Source organism: Geotrypetes seraphini, chromosome 7 (assembly GCF_902459505.1).
Source record: "Geotrypetes seraphini chromosome 7, aGeoSer1.1, whole genome shotgun sequence".
Taxonomy (NCBI): Eukaryota; Metazoa; Chordata; class Amphibia; order Gymnophiona; family Dermophiidae; genus Geotrypetes; species Geotrypetes seraphini.
In genome coordinates this window covers 61653270-61676576 of record NC_047090.1, presented here as the reverse complement: position 1 = coordinate 61676576, position 23307 = coordinate 61653270, and the positions used below count along the sequence as shown (strand labels likewise).

Sequence of the window (23307 nt, the reverse complement as noted above, 5' to 3'; positions counted from 1 at the left end):
CGGTGTTCGGAGGTCCCCTTCTTGTGCTTACTTCACTGGAGAAAGGACACAGTTCCGCATGGGCATAAGGCTGCTCACAGGCCAATCTTATAGAGTAACTAAGGAGCCAGCCTGCTTTGGGTCCCATCAAGAACTTGCGGTCCTTTCCCCTGGGAGCTTGCTCACCTGCTCATTTATCAGAGGCTTGAGCGCAAGCTGTGGGACCCCTGTGTAACAACCCTATGGATATCAGGGAGCTGGCTGCGAATTTTCTCCCCCATGTCACATGGATTTTCAGGGATTGGAACCTTTGGTCGGAGTCTGTCTGTCTGGCAGCCTCAAGATTTCCAGTGTTGGACTTGTTCCTGAGCACTTTTTGAGGCAGGAATCCACCTTTTTGAAAATTTTCTGTTTTTCAAATAAGTTAGGTGGAGCCTGAGAGGGCTCCCGTTCCAGTGATTCTAGCCTTCCCACAGACTGGCTAGAAAAAGGCCTGGTGGATTCTTCTCTCAAGGTACAAGTTGTTGGTCTCTCGAGCTTTAGGGCTTGGAGCAGTCTGCAGTCGCTAGTTTCTCACTCAGATGTGTCTCGGTTTTTGAGGGAAGCTCTCTGATTGTGTCCTCTGCTGTGTAGGCCATTAAATTAGAGAATGACATGGGAACAAATTTTCACCGTCCCATGGGATCTCTCTATCCCTATCCCTGCAAGCCCAGTCCCTGCCCCATTCCCGCAAGCTCTGTCCTCATCTGCACAAACCTCGAACACTTTAAAATCCGAAGTGTTTGAGGCTTGTGCAGTTAAAACAGAGTTTGCAGGAGTGGGACAGGGACAGAACATAAGCAGTGCCTCTGCTGGGTCAGACCAGAGATCCATCGTGCCCAGCAGTCTGCTCATGCGGTGACCCAACAGGTCCAGAATCTGTGTAGTCATCCTCTATCTATACCCCTCCATCCCCTTTTCCTTCAGAAAATTGTCCAATCCCTTCTTGAACCCCAATACCGTACTCTGTCCTATCAAGCCCTCTGGAAGCGCATTCCAAGTGTCCACCACCCGTTAGGGGAAGAAAAATTTCCTAGCATTTGTTTTGAACTTTTCCGAATGGCCTCTCATTCTTGTAGTTTTCGAAAGTTTGAAGAATCTGTCCCTCTCCACTTTCTCTATGCCCTTCATGATCTTGTAGGTCTCTATCATATCTCCTCTAAGTCTTCTCTTCTCCAGGGAAAAGAGCCCCACAGAAGCAGGGATGTTGAGATCCCATGAGGGCGAGGACAAATTTGTTCCCATATCATTCTCTAGACTCCCTCTTGAGACCTTAATGTTATTCTACAGGGTCTATCTCAGGCTTCGGATGAGCCCTTCCCAGATGCGTCCCGCTTACATCTTACAGTTAAGACCGTGATTTTGTTTTTCATTTTTCTAGCAAAGCGAATCTGAGTTACAGAAAATCATTTTTTGCTTATGGAATCGAGGGTTTCTCTGAAGACGGTACCTTCATTTCTGCCGAAGGTGTTGTCTGCTTTTCAAGTCAATCAAGAGATTTGTTTTCCCGCCTTTCACCCCATGGATTTGGTGAAACAGGACAAGATTTTGCGGAGGCTGGATACACGTAAGAACATAGGAATAGCCTTACTCTATCCCAGTAGCCCATCCTCACGGTGGCCAATCCAGGTCACTAGTACCTGGCAAAAATCCAAAGAGGAGCAACACTACTTGGAAAGGACTAATGATTCCCAGCTAACTGACCATCTTTTTGTGCTGACCAGCCAATCGAGACAAGACAAGCCTGCTTCCAAGGTTTTGGTTGCCAGATGGATTTGTATGGCAATTTCTTCTTCCTAAATTGCCTGTGGTAAACAGCCTCATATCTCAGTCTCTGCACATTTAACTAGAAACGTAGCTGCTTCCTGGGTGGAGTTCTGGGCTGCCTCACCTGATGAAATCTGTAGAGCAGCAACTTGGTCTCTTATGAGATTCTACAGAGTGGATGTTGCTTTTGGTGCCTCCCCCTAGACATCAGTACAGAATCCTATGTTTTTGCAACAGAATAGAAGATTAGGTTCTTATCTTGTTAATCTTCTTTCTGTTATAGGACACCCTGTGTAGATTTTTGATTAGCCTGATTTCTGCCTCGGACATATCCTGTGTCCGTCATGGGACTCTCGTCATTAAGATTCAGAAGTGACAAAATGCAGGAGCTTGAAGGCACCTATTCCCTTTACTCTTTGGGGTTTTATGGGTTTCCTAGTTGCACTTAGCAGGTTGGTACCTAGCTGTTCATGTACTTAATTGATTAATAATTGTTAATCATTATTCTTTTAGTCATAAGTTACAGAGCAGAACAGAATATGGTTTGTTGCCAGTGAAGTTCCCCCATGCCCCCTTCTTTTCTTCTGTTTCAGTGGAGTTAGGTTGCTTTGGTACTAACTGAAGAGAGTGCTATTCTCCAGTGATAAGGGGAGGAGTTGAAAGTTTTGAGTGACACCCTTCTGCAAAGTTTGCAACTAAGGGGAAGGAATGACTTTAGTACAGAATTCTATGTCTTACAGTGGAAAGGTAAAGAACAGTGATGGTATTACATGGCTGAAAACAAAGTTAGCTTGACTCGCACCCCTAAATCCCATTTCATAATTGGTTGTAAGGTTACTCTTGGCATCAACTTTTTTTAAAATTTCTTATTTATAAATTTTGGAATATATAACTACTGTGAAATAAATAATACATGAGTTTTGGGTTTTGTATGCTGCTCAGCAGGCTTTTTTTTTTAATCTGTACACAGTCACTAATCACATTTGTGAACAAACACCTAAACAAGCTGAATTTGGAGGTGACAGAACTAGAAACCCAGGTATGAGACTCTTTCTTTTCAGTCACAAGAACTTTAAGGGCAAGTGAGCCTCAGCTGTGTCTTGTACATGGTCTTTCTCCTTGTACTATTAGTACAAGGAGAAAGACAACCTACAATTCTTTACATAAAGAATATTGAGTGTAATTTTCAAAAGCATTTTCTGTGGGTAAAACAGGATTTTTTCTGTGGAATTGGTTTTTTTTTTTTTTAAAAACCTGTCTGACCAATCTGTGGGTAAATTTTTATGCAATCAGCCAATATCCTTATAAAGTTTCCTGGATCTTGTGGAGGCATTCTGGCGGTAGGGAGAGATTTGGCCATATTGTGTAAATGGACCCTGGAAATGTGTGTGGTAAATAACAGGTACAATATGCACACCTAGGCCTCCTTTTATGAAACTACACTAACAGTTTCTAACGCGGGTAGCTGTGCTGAATGGCCTGCACTGCTCCCGACACTCAAAGGAACTCTATGAGTATCAGGAGTAGCGCGGGCCATTCAGCGGGGCTCCCCGCGCTAGAAACTGCCAGCGCAGTTTAATAGAAGAGGGGGCTAGTATTCCTGTGAAAATTTTCAAAGGATATTTTTGCTTTGAAAATGTGGCAGAGTCCACTCAGTGAAAAGTAAGCACTACCCCAAACACAGCATTTTTTTTCTTGTGCATTTTTTCTGGGAAATTTTATAAAGCACCTGTGTTTCACAAATAGAATAAAGGTGTTTTTTCTTACTAAGTATTTTAACTGCTCGTTCACAAAGGGGGTAACTTCATAACAGCATGCCTAAAATGGAAATGTCCAGTTTGTATTTATTTATTTATTTATACCCCGCCTTTCCCAAGGCGGGTCTCAATAAAGTACATACACAAAGAGAATCACATACATCACAACAAATAGAACATCAATAAAACATAATTATGATAATATAAAGCCTCCTAAAATTACAAAGAGTTGTAGAAATTACCTCCTCATTTTGTAAAAGTAGGCATAGTCTTCCTGTTCGCCTTTTTTTTTTTTTAATGTACACATATCGTATATACTCTAATATAAAGCGGGATTTTGGGGCAAAAAAATTAGCCCAAAAATGGGGGTCTCGGTTTATATTCAGGCCAGTGCCCTTCTCCCTGCCCTGTCCGTCGTAACTCCTCTGCCGAACCCTGGTGGTCCAGAGGTGCAGCGGGCAGGAGCGAGCTTTCTGTGCTCCTGCCTCGCTGTTAACCCAGTCAGTGGCTGCCTTGAGTTCTGGTTTCTTCAGCCGCTGAGCGGCACCGAGCAGGAGCGTGTTGGTGTTGCTGCTTGACGCTGAGCGGCTTTCTAACTGGCTCCCGTGAATTCTCACTCCTACCCTCTGCACCTCTGGGCCACCAGGGATCGGAAGAGGAGGGAGAACAGGGTGCAGATCCTGACAGGGGAGGGAGGGAAGGAAGGGGGCTGGGTGCAGTGCCTTGCAGGGAGGGGACTAGGTGCAGAGCCTGGCAGGGGATGGAGGAAAGGGGGTTGAGTGCAGAGCCCGACAGGGCAGGGCACTTGAATATTAAGTCACCCGACTTATATTCGAGTCAACCATTTTTCCTCCTTTTTGGGGGGAAAATGGGGATCTCACCTTATATTTGAGTATATATGGTACTTGCTCACAGTTTTTTAACAGCCATTTTCTGCTTGTAAAGCATGCTTTATACTCTAAAAGTGCTTTATAAAATTACCTCTGCAGATGACCAAAGGATTCAAATTACTAAACCTCGATCGAACTAGCCAATTTTCAAGTTCAGTTTAAAAAATTATACAGAAATACAGTACACCTTCTGGAATTTATGGAGCACCATTTGTCCCTTGAGCACTAGCGTTGTGCCATCATACCCGAGTACTGTGTGCCCTCATACGGAGCAAATACCATTTTAAATTAGTGTCTCGGAACACTGTTCAGCATGGCATTTCTTTTTTTCCAGTTTGCAGATGGTGTCTACCTAGTATTGCTTATGGGGCTCTTGGAAGACTATTTTGTTCCGCTGTACAATTTTTATTTAACACCTGAAAGTTTTGACCAAAAGGTGAGTGGAAGTTCATTTCTTGTTATGAGTCCTTACTTGATCCTCGAGTTTACTGGTTTCCTGGGTGTAATGGTAATAACCTCAGAGTGGCATCATGCATCTTCAGAAAATTTAAGCTTGATCGTTAATATCTTTTGGTGCTTTTGAAAATTTAAATATAAATTGCTTCTTTAATTTCATATCACATCATGTTCCAAAATAAAGAAGCACAATGTATAAAGTAACAAAATTTTAAGTACAAATAAAAAAAAATATCCTAATATTGCCCCCTAATTAAGGATCTCCCTTAAGAAATAGAGGCTAGGATTCATGTATAGTAAAAACTTAAGAATTGCCGCTGCTGGGTCAGACCAATGGTCCATCCTACCCAGCAGTCCGCTTACGCGGCGGCTCCAAGGTCAAGACCAGTGCTCCAAATGAATCCTCCAAATGTCCTAGAGCAGTGTTCTTCAACCTTTTTACACCCGTGGACCGGCAGAAAAAAAAGAATTATTTTTTGGACCGGCAAATTACTAGGACTAAAATTTAAAAACCCCGTTTCTGCCCCATCTCTACGAGCTCGGTCCCCACAAATCATCTGATCCCATCCACACAAGCCTCAGTTATGATTTTATATTGAATGTATTTTATTAAAGTATAAAAAGAAACAATATTCTGTACAATTGTCATTTTATAAATACAAATAATTCAGAGCAAGGATCAACAAAACCCCTGTCTCCCCTCCCCTTCACATATATCCCCTCTACTATCAAGAAAACTGAACAAGCCAAATTATTACAGAATGCTACACAGAAATATCATGCTAACAGAATATTGCAGTCACACATGACAGGAATAGTTTTAGAGGAGTGCAACTAGGGCAACTGCCCCCTGGTCAGAGAGCGCCCTAAGCCAGCTGGAAGCTAAAGAAGCACTGCCTGGGTTTTGCAGTCCCCAGTTATGTCTAACACCAGCTCTAGCAGGATATATATTTCAAATCTGATATATTCTTTTTTTTTTTTTTTTTAACAGCTTTATTTATTGGATTATTCATTACAATACCTTAGTAACAAACATTCATGAATGAACACAAAAATTGCAAATGTAAATTCCATTCAAGGAACAACAAAAATATATAAGGAAACTAATCAACCATATCCTAGTCCACATTATTACTGGTAGCCAGTATTTTAAATTAAAACATCAAATCTTTATGTGTACTATCTAGGAACAGGCAAATGGCTTTTATATATATTATACATCATCCTCCAAAAGTAAACTCAATATTAAAAATTAAACTTTCAACAAAGGTTTATCTTTAATAAAATCTTCCACCTGGGCTGGATCAAAAAACACATATTTATCACTTCCATATGAAATCAAGCATTTACACGGAAATTTCAAAAAGAAAGTAGCTCCGACTGCCAAAACCTTAGGCTTTAGCTGAAGGAACTGTTTCCTCTTGAACTGGGTTTGTCTAGAGACATCTGGAAAAATTATCACCCGTTGACCACAAAACATTTCTTGTTTTTTCAGGAAATATAATTTCAAAATATCTTGTTTTTCAAGCTCTGTCTTAAAGGTCACGAGAAGAGTTGCTCGTTTATCAATTATGTCTTTAGATGACTCCAAAAACTGTGATACATTCAAACTATCAGGTAACACTATTCTATCCATTCCACCTTCATCTACCTTTTCCTTGGTATCTCTTGAGATGTAATATAGATTATCCCAGGACAAGCAGGCAGGTATTCTCACTAGTGGGTGATGTCATCAGACAGAGCCCCGGTACGGACGTCTCACAAGCACGTGTTGCTTGTAGAAACTTAAAAGTTTCTAGATGCCCGCACCGCGCATGCGCCGGTGCCTTCCCGCCCGGAGGTCCGGGCGTGTCTCCTCAGTTCTTTTCTTTCCGCGGAGCTGAGAAGTTCAACTTCATCATGCGCTAGCTGAATTCAGTTAAATTTGCCTTCCTTATCCGCGTTTTCGCTTTCTTTTAATTACAGTTAACAGTACTTTTCTTTTTCAGTAAAAAAAAAAAAAAAAAAAGAAGATTATTTCCTCCGGCGGGTCGAACGGGCCGGCCACGTGGCTCAGGCCCACTGGCTTCGACCTCGCGGCGGAGATTTTCCGGCCTATGTCCCGGCCAATCACCGGGTTTAAAAAGTGCAGCAAGTGCCAACGCGCGATTTCACTCACGGACCCTCACCGGCGCTGTTTGCAGTGTTTGGGCCCTGACCACATTCCGAAATCGTGCAGGCCTTGCTCTACCCTTACGGCACGCTCATTCAAGCGGCGTTGCCTATTGTGGGAATCGATGTTCAAGATGGACGCAGCTAAGGATCCCTCAGCCTCCACTTCATCTGATACCTCCCCAGTTCGGGAGAAACCGGTATCGACCCCTCCTGCATCGAGTGTGGTGAAACCGGCATCGTTCATCCCGACACCATCCACGAGCTCAACGTCGGTGCCTGCCCCGGTCTCCTCGGTTCAGGTACCTCTTCCTTCCACAGTGCCACCAGTGGTCATCAAAGTGCCGAAAGCTACTAAGCAGAAGCACTCGGCCTCGAAGGAGCGCGATGACCGTGCAGGAGGACCCCCTTTCGGTGCGGATCCCTCCTTATCGGCTTCGCTACGGTCCGTGCTGGAAGCTCAATTTGTTGAGCTCATGCAGACCATCGGACCCGGGCTCATCGCTGCCATACAGGGTGACCTCCCGGTACCGGTCCAAAGGGGCGGTCCGCCCCCTCCCCCTCCTCCACGCCGTTCGACCTCGAAAACCGACGAGGACGAACGGGGGAGGGCGGCGATGCCCATGCGGCAAGCCTCGCTTACCGATATGCCGCCATTAGAACCCATTACGCCTCCGCGCCAACATGGGACCAGACCTCCGATCGATACTCAAAGCCCTGGGCATAGTCAGGAAGAGTTCTTCCGTACTCCTTACCAGACTTGGGTAGCATCGCAAGAATCCGCATCGCAACCCCAGTTGCGATCCACCGCTTCCAGCCCTATCCACCACTTGGGGGCCTCGGGAGACCATGCTATGCACAGACGATCCCGATCCCCGTCCCGCCACCGAGACGGGCACCGATCAAGACACTCATCCTGGCACTCTTCACGCCATTCGGAGGTGTCACCGCAGAAAAAACTGCAACGTAGGGGATACTCCTCATCAGAGGTGTCCCCTCCGGAGGGCCCGGAGTACGAGGAGACACCGGTGCCCGATTCTCCTTGCCACTCCCCGATGTCCATGGACCCGGAGGCCTCCTCCTCCTCCAGCCCGTCCCACAGACCGACGCTGGCGGATCAATTGTCCTTCTCATCATTTCTCCGACAAATGGCGGATGATCTGGATGTGACCCTTGACACGGGCTCCCGATACTCCAAAGAGTATCTGGACACCATGCATTTACCTAACCCTCCAACGGAGTCGCTTCGGCTCCCCCTGCATAAATTGCTGGATCAGACCTTCATGCAGTGTTTCGAAACACCGTACTCCATACCGGCGATTCCCAGCAAACTCGATGCTCGATACCACATCGTGCACCATAAAGGGTTTGAGGGCCCTCAACTCTCCCACCAATCCCTACTGGTCGAGTCCTCTCTTAAACGCTCTCATCCCTCCCAGGTCTACGCCTCTGTACCGCCGGGCCGAGAGGGGAGAACGATGGACAAATTTGGTAGAAAATTCTATCAAAACTCCATGATGGCATCACGGGTGCTGAACTACAATTTCTTTTTCTCTTCCTATCTGGAGTTCTTCTTGCCGGTGCTCCGCAAGTTCACTCCGTTCATAGACAACCAAGCTCGATTCGAGTTCGAGGAAGTGGTAGCCTCCCTCTCCCAATTACGCCTCCAGCTGATGCAATCCTCCTTCGATGCATTCGAACTCTCGGCACGTGCTGCCGCAAGCGCGGTAGCCATGCGTCGCCTGGCATGGCTCCGTACAATCGATATGGATCCCAACCTCCAGGACAGACTCGCCAACGTACCATGTGCTGGAGCTGACCTGTTCGATGAGTCTATCGAAACTATTACCAAGAAGCTGTCGGATCATGAAAAATCTTTTCAATCCATCCTGCGGCCCAAACCCAAACCTCAACAGTCTCGACCTTCCAGGCCACCCCTGATTTACCAGCGGCGTTACATGCCCAGACAAACGCCTGCTGCGAGACAACCTGCGAAGAGACAACCTCCCCAGAAGTCTCAGCAAAAACCTCAGCCACCGGCTGCACCTAAGGCTCCCCAGCCCTTTTGACTCCCCTCCCGGGAGCATAACCGACACCGTTCTGCACTCAGCCTCTCCCATAGGGGGCCGCCTCCATCTTTTTTACCATCAATGGGAGGCCATAACCACGGACCTATGGGTCCTTACCATCATAAGAGAAGGATACTCCCTCCAATTCCATCGGGTCCCCCCGGACCATCCTCCAAGAGAGTATCCTTCAAGCTCGACGCAGACCGCCCTTCTTCTTCAGGAAGTCCAAACCTTACTTCAGCTTCGGGCTGTCGAGCCGGTCCCGTCAGACCAATTGAACCGAGGGTTTTACTCCCGGTACTTCCTCGTCCCGAAGAAAACGGGCGACTTGCGACCCAGTTTAGACCTTCGGGCCCTCAACAAGTTTCTGGTCAAAGAGAAGTTTCGCATGTTGACTTTGGCTTCTCTATACCCCCTCCTCGAGCAGAACGACTGGTTATGCTCCCTGGATCTCAAGGAGGCCTACACTCACATCCCCATTCACCCGGCCTCCCGAAAGTTCCTCAGATTTCGGGTGGGAAATCTGCACCTACAATATCGAGTGCTACCATTCGGCCTATCTTCGTCCCCCAGAGTCTTCACAAAGTGCCTGGTGGTAGTGGCCGCGGCACTCTGGGACAGGGGTCTACAGGTGTTCCCATACCTCGACGACTGGCTCATCAAGGCCCCGTCAGCCCCAGAGGTCACTTCGGCGGCCTTGGCTACAACCTACTTCCTCCAGAATTTGGGCTTCGAGATCAACTTTTCCAAGTCTCATCTACAACCCACCCAGTCCCTCCCCTTCATCGGAGCGGTCCTGGACACCACCCGACTCCGAGCATTCCTGCCTCTGCAACGCATGGAGTCTCTTCTTCATCTCTGCCAGTCGGTGTCTATTCGCCAAACCCTACCGGCGAGACAACTGATGGTGCTCCTGGGCCATATGGCCTCCACAGTACATGTGACACCCTTTGCCAGACTCCATCTCAGGATCCCCCAGTGGACCCTGGCATCACAGTGGAATCAGACGTCCGATCCACTATCCAAACACATCTTAGTCACACCTGCTCTTCGGCAGTCTCTACTTTGGTGGATGACCTCTTCGAATCTATCCAGAGGTTTGCTGATGCACTCTCCCCCCCATCAGAAAGTTCTCACAACCGATTCATCGAATTATGCATGGGGGGCCCACCTGGATGGTCTCCGCACCCAAGGATTCTGGACCAGTGCGGAAAGACTACACCAAATCAATCTACTGGAACTCAGAGCCATCTTCAATGCGCTCCAAGCTTTCCAACACCTACTTCACGACATGGTAATCCTCATTCGCACAGACAATCAGGCCGCCATGTATTATATCAACAAGCAAGGAGGCACGGGCTCGGCCCTCCTTTGCCAGGAAGCTCTACGAGTCTGGGACTGGGCGGTGCGCCACAACGCCTTCCTCAGAGCAGTCTACATTCAGGGGGAGAACAACGTCTTAGCAGACAAACTGAGTCGTCTACTACAACCGCACGAATGGACTCTCCATTCCAGCCCCCTTCACCAAATCTTCACACAGTGGGGGACGCCTCAGATAGACCTCTTTGCGGCTCCCCACAACTCCAAACTGCCTCAGTTTTGCTCCAGGATCTACACCCCTCATCGCCTCGAGGCAGATGCTTTTCTACTGAACTGGGGGAAACGATTTCTATATGCGTTCCCACCATTCCCGCTGATCCAGAAGACTCTGGTCAAGCTGAAACTCGAACAGGCCACCATGATCCTAATAGCTCCTCGGTGGCCCAGACAACCTTGGTTCTCCCTCCTACTTCAACTCAGCAGCAGGGAACCAGTACCACTTCCAGTGTTTCCTTCACTACTTACTCAACATCAAGGATCACTGCTTCATCCCAACCTGCAGTCTCTCCACCTGACAGCTTGGTTCCTCTCAACGTAACCCCTCACCACTTCTCTCAAGAAGTGAGGGAGGTCTTGGAAGCTTCCAGGAAGCCCGCCACTCGACAATGCTACTCCCAGAAATGGACTAGATTCTCCTCATGGTGTGTTTCTAAATCAAAGGAACCTCAGCGAGCTTCCTTATCCTCTGTGCTGGACTATCTCCTACACCTATCTCAATCCGGGCTCAAGTCTACATCCATACGAGTCCACCTGAGCGCTATTGCGGCGTTCCACCAGCCCCTACAAGGGAAACCCCTCTCGGCCCATCCGGTGGTCGCCAGATTTATGAAAGGACTCTTCCATGTTAACCCTCCTCTCAAACCACCCCCAGTAGTTTGGGACCTCAATGTAGTCCTTTCCCGTCTCATGAAGCCCCCGTTTGAACCACTCAACAGGGCCCCTCTTAAGTATCTCACCTGGAAAGTGCTTTTCCTGGTAGCCCTTACGTCCGCTCGCAGAGTCAGCGAACTCCAGGCACTGATGGCGGATCCACCATTCACAGTATTCCATCATGACAAGGTGGTCCTCCGCACTCACCCGAAATTCCTGCCTAAGGTGGTCTCAGAATTTCATCTCAACCAATCCATTGTACTTCCAGTATTCTTCCCTAAGCCCCATTCTCACCACGGAGAATCGGCCCTTCACACTCTAGACTGTAAACGTGCGCTGGCTTTCTACCTGGATCGCACCAAGCCACACAGAACCACTCCTCAACTTTTTGTCTCCTTCGACCCTAATAAGTTGGGAAGACCCGTATCAAAGCGCACCATCTCTAATTGGATGGCGGCTTGTATCTCTTTCTGCTATGCCCAGGCTGGATTATCACTTCCTTGTAAGGTCACAGCCCATAAGGTCAGAGCAATGGCAGCCTCAGTAGCATTCCTCAGATCAACACCAATCGAGGAAATTTGTAAGGCTGCCACCTGGTCCTCGGTTCACACATTCACCTCACATTATTGTCTGGATACTCTCTCCAGACGGGATGGACAGTTTGGCCAAACAGTATTGAAAAATTTATTCTCTTAAGTCGCCAACTCCCCCTCCATCCCACTGAGGTTAGCTTGGAGGTCACCCACTAGTGAGAATACCTGCCTGCTTGTCCTGGGATAAAGCAATGTTACTTACCGTAACAGTTGTTATCCAGGGACAGCAGGCAGCTATTCTCACGTCCCACCCACCTCCCCTGGGTTGGCTTCTCAGGCTAGCTACCTGAACTGAGGAGACACGCCCGGACCTCCGGGCGGGAAGGCACCGGCGCATGCGCGGTGCGGGCATCTAGAAACTTTTAAGTTTCTACAAGCAACACGTGCTTGTGAGACGTCCGTACCGGGGCTCTGTCTGATGACATCACCCACTAGTGAGAATAGCTGCCTGCTGTCCCTGGATAACAACTGTTACGGTAAGTAACATTGCTTTATCAACCTCAAAGGTCTCCACTTTAGTATAATGCAATATCTCCCTCAAATACATTCTCAAGAGCTCCATCGGAGAAAGGTAATGTGTGATTGGAAAATTTAATAGGCGAAGATTTTTAACTCTGATAGCATTTTCCATTTTTTCTAATTTAGCATGTGTCATCATACTATCCTTTATATTAGAAACAGCACTAGCTTGTAAATTACCTACTACCTGATCTAACTTTTCAACCTTCACAGCTGTTTCTCCAATTTTATCATCTTGTTCTTTAATTTTCACAGTTACATCAGATGAAAATTGACATAAGTTCAAAACGGTTTTTTGTAAAGATGACTCTATTCTGTTAATACTAAGCCAAACATCATTTAGAGTGATCACTTTATCCCTGGGGAGAGCATCTGAGCTTTGCCCAGTAATCATTTGTACTGGGGTTAGTTCTTTAGTTTGCCCCAGGGATTGTCCTGAAACCTCCAGACCAGATAGTAAAGATGATTGAGGGGAAGAAGAAATTATTCCTTCCTTGAAAGGGGAAGGAGATTCTTCTAACCGTAAGGAATATGATGGTTGAGGAGGTGGTGTTGGTTCCCCAGAGGATAAGGAAACAGCTTGAATGTTAAAAGTTACCTGTTCCTCAACATGTGGCAAGATAGGAACCACAAGATGACGATCCATCGGACCTGTTGTCCCAGCAGATGGTGTTGCTTTAACCTTCCTCTTGCCCATATTGAAGATTCGATAGCTCTGCTTCCTGCTCCTCTTGGGCTCCGAAGGGGCTCAAAAGGGGCAAACCCCTTTAGCCACGCCCCTTCGGCTCGCGACCCGAGGCTCATGACCGCGGGCCGCGTACCGCGGCTGCTCCATTTTTTAAAGGCTCCCCGGAGGACCCTCTCAGCAAGCTGGGTCGGGCTGCTGTGGGACTGCCTGTCCCGATGTGAAGGAGTGCTAAACAGCACTGGCTACAGGCTCTCTCGCGGCTGCTCCATTTTTTAAAGGCTCCCCGGAGGACCCTCTCAGCAAGCTGGGTCGGGCTGCTGCGGGACTGCCTGTCCCGATGTGAAGGAGTGCTAAACAGCACTGGCTACCCTGATATATTCTAATCACAAAATAGAAATAAAATTATTTTTTTCTACCTTTTGTCGTCTCTGGTTTCTGCTTTCAATCTTCTTTTCACTCTCTTCCTTCCAGCGCCTGCCCTCTGTCTCTTCAATCCAGCATCTGCCCCTTCCATCCACTGTGTGTCCTCTCCCCCTTCCATATGGTATCTGTATTCTTTCTATGCCCCTCTCCCCTTTCCATCCATCTTGTGCCCCCTCTCTCCTTTTTACATGATTCATTCCAGCTTCACTGCTCTCTTCATTTTTATCTCTCCTACACCAGATCTATCATTATTGTCCCCTCTCTGCTTATTTTTCTGCTGACCCCTTCCTATCATCAATCTCTCTACTTTCTCATGCCTGTGTCTCCCCTTCCCCTCATCTAATCTCTCTGCCAGCTGTTTCCTTCCTTTTTTCATTCTCCCTTCCCTCCTCCTCCTGTCCAGCAGTAACTCTCTTCCCTTCCTCCCCTCCCAGCAGCATCTCTCCTTCTCCCTCTCCAGTAGCAGCTGTCTCTTTTTTTTTCCCTTGCCCACAAGCTTCCCTCCAGGTCCAGTAGCAGCTGTCCCTTTTTTTCCCTTGCCCAGCAGCTTCCCAGACTCCTTTCCCTCCTCCCCTCCCAGCAGCATATCTCCTTCTCCTTCCCTCCAGGTCCAGTAGCAGCTGTCCCTTTTTTTCCCTTGCCCAGCAGCTTCCCAGACTCCTTTCCCTCCTCCCCTCCCAGCAGCATCTCTTCTTCTCCCTCCCTCCAGATCCAGTAGCAGCTGCCCCTTTTTTTCCCTTGCCCAGCAGCTTCCCAGACTCCAATAGTGGCTTTCTCCCCTCCCAGCAGCTCTCCTTACTTCCCAGCGCAGCGATTCAGGAAGGCAGTCTCGGGTCCTTTGTTGGGTCGCACCACCTCTGAGGAAAGAGGAAGTTGCATCATCAGAGGCAGCCGCGACTCAGCAAAAGCCCCGAGGCTGCCTTCGTGAATCGCTGCGCTGGGAAGTAAAGGAGAGCTGCAGAGAGGGTAGAAAGCCACTGTCGGAGGCTCCCCATGATTTCTCCGGCCCAGCGCAGACTTAAGCTGTTGATCTTGCTGGCCCTGCGCGGACCGGCAGGAAATTGAAGGGAGTCAATCTTGCTGGCCCTGTGCGGACCGGCAGAAATTTCCTGCGGACCGACATCGGTCCGCGTACCGGCGGTTGAAGAACTGTGTCCTAGAAGATTCCCAGGTGGTCATAAATGAGATTTGCATATTCTGCCTCCACTGCATGCAGATTTGTCATGCATATTCATTGAGAATATCTTGCAAGCCTGACTGCATGTAGTTCAAAGGCCATGTTTGAGAATCGATATAGATAAATAGACAAATTAGTCATAAAACTGAGAACAGTGACCCTTTAGCAATAAATTATTTACCCAAAACACACCTTGGCCTAGGACAGTAGCTCATGGCACAGCATTGGAGCCTACAGTCAGATTTGTTGAGAATTTTGGCATTCTGGAAGCTCCTTGGCTGTTTGAAGTTGTAGAAAGTATAGTGATTATTTATTGATACACTATAGACTTCCTCTACAACAATAGCTTGTGAATACTATAAATATCTCTCTTCAAACATCCACCTTATAGAGAGTCAAAGAGCCCAGACAAAACTCAGATCTGCAAAACTTGCTTTGATCTTACTATTGCCTTAAAAAACCTCTCCTAGAGTACTTATATTTTTAGATGAATATAATCCAAGAGATATTGTTACTCACTGCATTTGCTGCTACTAGAGAGTAACTGCTTTGAAAAATGGTAGACATTTAGGGGTGAATTCTATAAACGGCGTCCCGATTGTAGGCGGTGGTAAGTGTCCTACCACAGTCTAACCAGCCAATCAAGACTCATGTTTAAAAAAAAAAAAAACACCCTGAGGCAGGCAGCCCCAATTGTAGGTGTTTTCTCCCTGCAGCGATTAGTTTAGTGGCCATAGCAGGGAACCCGATCTCCCGCAAAGTCATCCGGCATGAGGGATGCCCAGTCCCTTTTAACAGAACCCCCAATGACCCCCTTGAATGTCCGTGGCAGGAGGAGTCACCCAATTTCTCCTACTGCCATCACCCGAAGATCACCGGCAGGAGGGATGCCCAGTCCCTCCTGCCAGAAACTTCCTCCCCCCCCCCTGAAAACTTATCCCCGACACCCCTCCAAGCCTACCTGGATCGCGCATACCTTTTTCTTGTAGGTCGGCTGGAGGGATGCTTACTCCCTGCGGCTAGCAGGCCCACCTCCACAGAATGATTGGCCTTCCCCTTCCCAGTGCATCCTGAGATGCACCTTGGAAGGGCCTAAGGCCCTGATTGTCCCAGACACCTAAGGGCCTTAGGTGCCTGGGCCAACCAGAATCTTAGGCCTCCCTCCCAGTGCATTCTGGGATGCTCTGGAAGTAGTTTAAGACTCCAATTAGCCAGATCCCTTAAGTCACTCCCTTGGAGGGTGGCCTAAGGGATCTGACCAATCAGGCCCTCCCAGTGCATCCCAGAATGCAGTGGGAGGAAGTACTAAGATTCTGGTTGGCCCAGGTGCCTAAGGCCCCTCCTGTGAGAGGGGCCTAAGGCCCCTGGTCCAATCAGGGCCTTAGGCCCCACCCTGGTGCATCCCAGGATGCACCGGAAAGGTCCAACATTCTGTGGAGGTGGGCCTGTCGGCCAGAGGGAGTAAGCATCCCTCTGGCCAGCCTACAAGTAAAAGGTACAGGGGGCATCCGAGTGGGCTTCTGGGGTGTCAGAGTAGGGGCAACTTTTGGGGGGTTCAGGTAGGAGGGACTGAGCATTCCTGCTGCTGTTGATTTTCAGACGATGGTGGCAGGAGGAATTAGGCATTTCTCCTGCTGTGGACTTTTGGGAGTTCTGGCAGGAGGGACTGGGCATCACTCCTACTGTTGATCTTCGGGTGATGGCGGGCATTCCTCCTGCTGCGGCCATTTTTCTTTTTTTTGGGGGGGGGGGTTGGAGGTTCCAGCAGGAGGAACTGGGCATCCCTCCTGCTGGCCAACTTCGTGGAGGGAGGGGTTCTACTGCAGCCGCTAAACTGATCACAACAGGGAGATTCCCTTGCCACGATCAGTTCAGCGGTCGTGTGTATTTGAAATGTAGGCTAGCATTTTGTTGGCCTACATTTCAAGTGCCTATCACAGCCCTAGGGAGACGCCTAGGGCTATAGAAGCTCGCCTAAGGCTACTTTCGCCTTGGGCAAGCTTAGGCGGCCCTGCGCATCTCCCTAGGCTTGTGAAAATGCTTACAATGTAGGGTGCCTGCCTCAGGGTGATGGAGCAATGTAAGGCAAAGTAGATGGAGGAATTGGCCCAGGAGGGGGGTTTGGGCTGGATGAAAGGGCACAGAGGAGGGCTGGAGCTGAAGGTAAGGGAGTGAGAGGTGGTTGACCTATGGAGGAGAGGATGAGCTGAAGGGAAGGGAGGGAGCTACAGGACCTGCAGGAGGCGGAGCTGGAGGGAAGAGGAAGAGGTGCTGCACCTGTGGAAGGGGGGATGCTGGAGGGAAGAGAAAGAAAAAGGAGATGCCATACTAAGCAAATAAAGGAATAGGGAATGAAATACTTGACACAGCAGAGGAGACACAGAGAGGTAGCAGAAACAGGGATGAAATAATGGGCATGGAGAGGAGAATAGGGATAGGGATACAAAGGGAGATGCTGCATGGGAATGGTACATGGACAGAGAGGGGCAATGCCAGCCATGGGAGGGGGGTATATGGACACAGAGGGAAAGTGCTAGATGTGGGAGAGAATAGGAACACAGAAGGGAGATGAGTAATGCTGGACATAGAGAAGTGATGACAAATACAGGGAGATGGACACAGGGGAGATACTGGACGGGGAGGTATAGAGGACCCAGAGAAGGGAAAGATAGGTACACAAAGATAGAAGATAAATGGTGAGCACAGAGAAGAAATGTCAAATGAGCAGGAGACCATGGTGAGTGAGTTAAAAGATGACAGAGGGAAACAGAAACCAGAGACTGGGACCAATATTGTCTGAAAAATAAAATGACCAGCCAACAAAAGATAGAAAAATAATTTTATTTTCTATTTTGTGATTAGAATATATGAGAACTGAAATGTTTATCCTGTCAGTGCTGTTGTTAGACATTGGTAGGGCCCAAGGCAAAAATTTGGGAAGGGACCCAAAAGCCCACTACTAGCCCATGCCATCTTCAGCTACCAGCAGGCTTAGCGCTTTCTCTAGCCAGGGGGCAGTTGCCCTAATTGCCCTCCTAATTGGCCTAACACCATCTCTGGCATGTTTTGCATAGTATAGGAGGAAATGAATCTTTTTATTTCTTTAGTATTGTACTATATGGACTGTGTGGCTTCTTGGGATTTTGGTTTTAGTTTTATCATTTTAGGTCAGTTATTATGTGTTTGGCATTTGTGTTCTGTGTGTATGATCAAGATATTCTGTTAGGATGAATTTTCTATGTAGCATTCAGTTTTCCTGATAGTGGAGGGGATATTGTGAGGAGAGATGGGTTTGTTCTTTTTTTCTGTATTTGTGATTTATAAAATGACAGCATATTGTTCCTTTTTATGCTTTAATAAAATTATTTCAATATAAAATAGCTAGTCAAGGCTTGTGCGGATGGGATCAGACAGAGCCGGCGAGGATGGGGACAGAGTCTACAGGGATAGGGGCAAGGATGGGACTGCAGGGATGGGGACAATTTTTTCCCCCGTGTAATTCTCTAGAAATATTTTGATCAATTGTATTTCTGCTTATGTAGTTCAGGCATTATTGTTGTTCCAAACCTGTTTACTTGGACTGTTCTAGGAATATCTTGTGTAAACTTCAAATGGTCCAAAACAAAGCAGTTTGCCTAATTTTTTTACTTTCAAAGTCAGACTGTATTTCTCAATAATTTCAGTGCTTGCATTAGCTTTCAGTTGGGGCAAGGATTATGTTTGTTTTATTGTTATTTAAGATTTTGCATGGAGAGGCTCCAACTTATATTTATTTTTTACTTATTTTATTTCTATACCACTTATATCTTAAGTGGTTTTACATTCAGGTACTTTATCATAATTTCCTTTCTGTCCCGGCGGGCGCAAACTCTAGTATACCTGGGGCAATGGGGGGATTAAGTGACTTACCCACAATCACAAGGAGCAGCGAGGGATTTGAACCACACCCTCAGGGTGCTGAGGCTGTTGCTCTAACCACTGCGTCACACACACCCCATAGCCTTGTGGCTTTTCCACCTGCTAGCCAAATATAGTTTTAAAGATCTATTTGCCTTTTTATTTTGCACAGTTTAGAGGGCAGTGTTCTATCTAGGTGATTGTTTAATTCATCTCCAAGCTGCTAAAGAGTGGAAGTTATGGCTGCCCCCACTTAGGGCTTCTTTTACTAAGGTGTGCTAGCGTTTGTAGCGCACGCAAAAGATTCACGCGCGTAAACCATGCACTAAATGAAAAATACTAACGGAAGCTCTATGAAGGCGTTAGCGTTTAGTGTACGTGGCATTGTAAAACTGCTAGTGCACCTTAGTAAAAGGGGCCCTTAGGGCTCCTTTTACGAAGCCGCATTAGCGGCTTTATCGCATGCGACTTTTTATCATGCATTAACCCCTGCGCTAGCCGAAAAACTACCGCCTTATCAAGAGGAGGTGGTAGTGGCTAGTGTGGCCGGCAGTTTAGCGCGCGTTAAACCGCTAACGCAGCTTCGTAAAAGGAGCCCTTAGTGTTTCAGATTACAGTGGAACCTTGGTTTACGAGCATAATTCGTTCCAGATGCATGCTCGTAAACCAAATTGCTCATATATCAAAGCGAGTTTCCACATAGGAAGGGAAACTCGCTTTGATTCATTCCACCTCCCTCTCCCCCGCTCGAACCGGCATCGCCCTCCCCCCCTGTGAGCATCCCTCAACCGCAAGAAACACATCGCACCCCCATGCTGGAAGCGGCATCCACTCGCCCTCCCAAACAAGCTCCTTACCCCATCTGTGCTTGCCGGTGCAAGTGACAGAGATCCTGCCTCTTGCCTGGGCTGGGCCTTGAGCATCTGCACATGCTTAAGGCCTTCTGGCTCTCGTTCTCTTCGAGATCTCGGAGGTGGTGCGATGCAGTTCTCGCGGGGGGGGGGGGGGGTGCGATGCCAGTTGAGCGGGGGAAGGTGTTTGTTTATTGGGACATGCTCGGTTTGCGAGTTAAGGTTTGCGGGAGTGTTTTGCTCGTCTTGCAAAACACTCACAAACCCAGGTTCCACTGTATATAGTTTTTAGAAAACTTTAGAAATTATACTTATATAGTAGGTTTACTTCATGTTAATTGGAGATACTATAGGAGTGTTTTTATGAAGTATTTGTAATTCTTGGGTATGCTCATTGTTCTTTATTGTTATCTGCTTAGAACTTGTTTTCAGGTGTGGGCGGAATAGAAGAATAAAATGCTTTTTAGGCAGCTAGCTTGGGTTTTTCACTGTGCTGCTGATTTTAATATATGGTAGCCATTAGCGCAGTATATCATACAGTAAAACCCACACTAATAACTTATGCAGCTTAGTAAATGACCCCCCTAAACTGGCTTAGTCTGTGAAACTGGGCTGTGCAAGTCCAATAGTGGCATAAAGCTATGGAAAAAAAATGTAGATAGCCCCTCCAGTTGAGTTTCGAAAGATGGGCATAATTTGAGGTCCTCTTGATTTAATTGGGTAAGAATAGGAACCAGATTGTTAGAACTCTGTTCATTTTTGGCTGAATAGATTGAATTAAGGGCTAGCTGTTCTGGGGCTGTTCAGAAATCTGCTATTTTTTTCCTTTCATTAAATTCTCTTTTCATCTTTTGTATGACCTGATTTCTTTGGATTAAAGCAAGCACGGCAGAATGCAAATTACTAGCTTGTCAGTCATAACTGTGATAAGAATTAAATGGTTCATTTAATTCCCTGGGCTTGCAGGTCCCATATCTGGCATTTCTTCACATCAATCACTGTTGTGAAATGAAAATTGGTATTTTGCGATTACGATGTGTCCCTGTATATTTCTGGAATAGGCCATTTCTTTTTAACCTGGCTAGTAAGTAATGTTAAAAAGCAAGGAGAAATTATACTTTGAGAATTCATCTCGGCTTGGTTTTGTTATATTCTCCCACTTATCTAAATAGAAAATGTACAGCATTTTCCAAAGTGTATGCAATATTTCAACTGAAAGGCTCTCCTCCCACCTTAAGAAATAAGATACAAATTAATTTTTATCATTGTGTTTGTCTATATTTTATTAGGGTTGTGTATGTTAGTGTTTATTTAAAACTTTACTGTGCACTTAAACAATGTATATTATCTTGATTAACACATATATTGTAAAAAATATTAGAAATGAAGCGATCCAGAGGAGGGCGACGAAAATGATAGGAGGCTTGCGCCAGAAGATGTATGAGGAGAGACTGGAAGCCCTGAATATGTATACCTTAGAGGAAAGGAGAGACAGGGGAGATATGATTCAGACGTTCAGCTACTTTAAGGGTATTAACATAGAACATAATCTTTTCCAGAGAAAAGAAAATGGTAAAACTAGAGGACATAATTTGAGGTTGAGGGGTGGTAGATTCAAGAGCAATATTAACATAAGAACATAAGCAATGCCTCCACTGGGCCAGACCTGAGGTCCATTGTGCCCAGTAGTCCGCTCACGCGGCGGCCCCAACAGGTCCAGGACCTGTGCAGTAGCCCTCTATCTATACCCCTCTATCCCTTTTCCAGCAGGAAATTGTCCAATCCTTTCTTGAACTCCAGTACCGTACTCTGTCCTATTACGCCCTCTGGAAGCGCATTCCAGGTGTCCACCACACACAGGGTAAAGAAAAACTTCCTAGCATTCGTTTTGAATCTGTCCCCTTCCAACTTTTCTGAATGCCCTCTTGTTCTTTTATGTTTTGAAAGTTTGAAGAATCTGTCCCTCTCTATTCTCTCTATGCCCTTCATGATCTTGTAGGTCTCTATCATGTCTCCTCTGAGTCTCCGCTTTTCCAGGGAGAAGAGCCCAAGTCCCTCCAATCTTTCAGTGTATGAAAGGTTTTCCATGCCCTTAATCATTCGTGTCGCTCTCCTCTGGACCCTCTCAAGTATTGCCATATCCTTCTTAAGGTATGGTGACCAATACTGAACACAGTACTCCAGGTGCAGGCGCACCATTGCCCGATACAACGGCAGGATGACTTCTTTTGTTCTGGTCATAATACCCTTCTTAATAATACCCAACATTCTGTTTGCCTTCTTCGCGGCTGCTGCGCATTGGAAATTCTACTTTACGGAGAGGGTGGTGGATGCCTGGAATGTGCTCCCGAGAGAGGTGGTGGAGAGTAAAACTGTGACTGAGTTCAAAGAAGTGTGAGATGAACATAGAGGATCTAGAATCAGAAAATAATATTAAATATTGAATTAAGGCCAGGACTGGGCAGACTTGCATGGTCTGTGTCTGTGTATGGCCGTTTGGTGGGGGGTGAGCTGGGGAGGGCTTCAGTGGTTGGGAGGGTGTAGATGGGCTGGAGTAGGTTTTGACGGATATTTCGGCAGTTGGAACCCAAGCATAGTTCTGGGTAGAGCTTTGGATTCTTGCCCAGAAATAGCTGAGAAGAAAAAAATTAAAAAAAATTTAAATTGAATCAGGCTGGGCAGACTAGATGGACCATTCGGGTCTTTATCTGCCGTCATCTACTATGTTACTGTGTATGAACTGAAATCCTAAAATCTGAAGAAAATGATCCAAAAAAAACCTCAAAAATATTGTCATGCACATTTCATATGTATGAGCTTAAAGGGAGCGAGAGAGCTCTCGACTTCTACATCATATACAGAGTATATGGCAGTAAAATATGGCATTTCACTTAGGGCTCCCTTTACAAAGGTGCGCTAGCATTTTTAGCGCATGCACCGGATTAGTGTGCGCTATAGTGCGCGCCAGCCGAAAAACTGCCGCCTGCTCAAGAGGAGGCGGTAGTGGCTAGCGCGCGCTATTCCGCGCGTTAAGGCCTTAGCTTAAGGCTCCTTTTATAAAGCCGTGTTAGCAGCTTTAGCGCACGTGACTTTTTTAATCACGCGCTAACCCCTGCGCTAGCCGATAAACTACCACCTGCTCAAGAGGTAGCGGCTAGAGCGGCCGGCGGTTTAGCACGCGCTATTACGTGCGTTAAACTGCTAACGCGCCTTCGTAAAAGGAGCCCTTAGTTTACCACTAGAGAGACTAAACTGTGATAATGCAGTACTGCAGATTCCCAGTGCAATAGGGCTGGTATGCTGAGTCACGGGTCTTGCTCCTGTGAGTCCATCGCAAGAGATGCTGATCACAGTTTTCAGCACCTCCTCCTTCTTCCTGCTCTCTGCTGCCCCCAGTCAATTATTTCTTTTGAAAGGGAGCCTACAGAGGCAACTTTGCTCGGTCTTCTTTTTTGGTTTTCAAGTTATTTTTGCCTTTTTTTTTTTGTGGGGAATTTTTTGTTCCTTTTCAGCTCCAGTGATTTGCTAGCCTGCGTGAGAGGAGCAGGCTTCGGTGAAGCAGTTCATCATCCGAAGCATGAGAATAAGTGCTTTTTTGTCTACATCCGTTAATGCTGGCTGAGATACAGTATAGGAGACACAGATAATCATCTGCAGTACAAGCCAGAATTTCTGGTCTACAACCGTTAAGGCTGGTAGAGATTTTATATTTTGTAGAATGGTGTTAAATTATGTTCATAAGAAAAATTGAAAAAAACTAAAAATTACTATAAAATATAAAATAAATTTTTGAGTAGTAGT

General features: G+C 46.7%; 1 protein-coding gene across 3 annotated transcripts in view; it reads left to right on the top strand.

The window, feature by feature from the left end:
- PARVB (parvin beta) overlaps positions 1 to 23307 on the top strand; it is a 276144-nt gene that overhangs the window by 230471 nt on the left and 22366 nt on the right. For all 3 annotated transcript variants that reach the window (XM_033952575.1, XM_033952576.1, XM_033952578.1), the window contains exons 10-11: positions 2756 to 2824; positions 4767 to 4868. In XM_033952575.1, coding sequence (XP_033808466.1) covers positions 2756 to 2824; positions 4767 to 4868 — 171 coding nt within the window. The remainder of the gene's footprint in view (positions 1 to 2755; positions 2825 to 4766; positions 4869 to 23307) is intronic.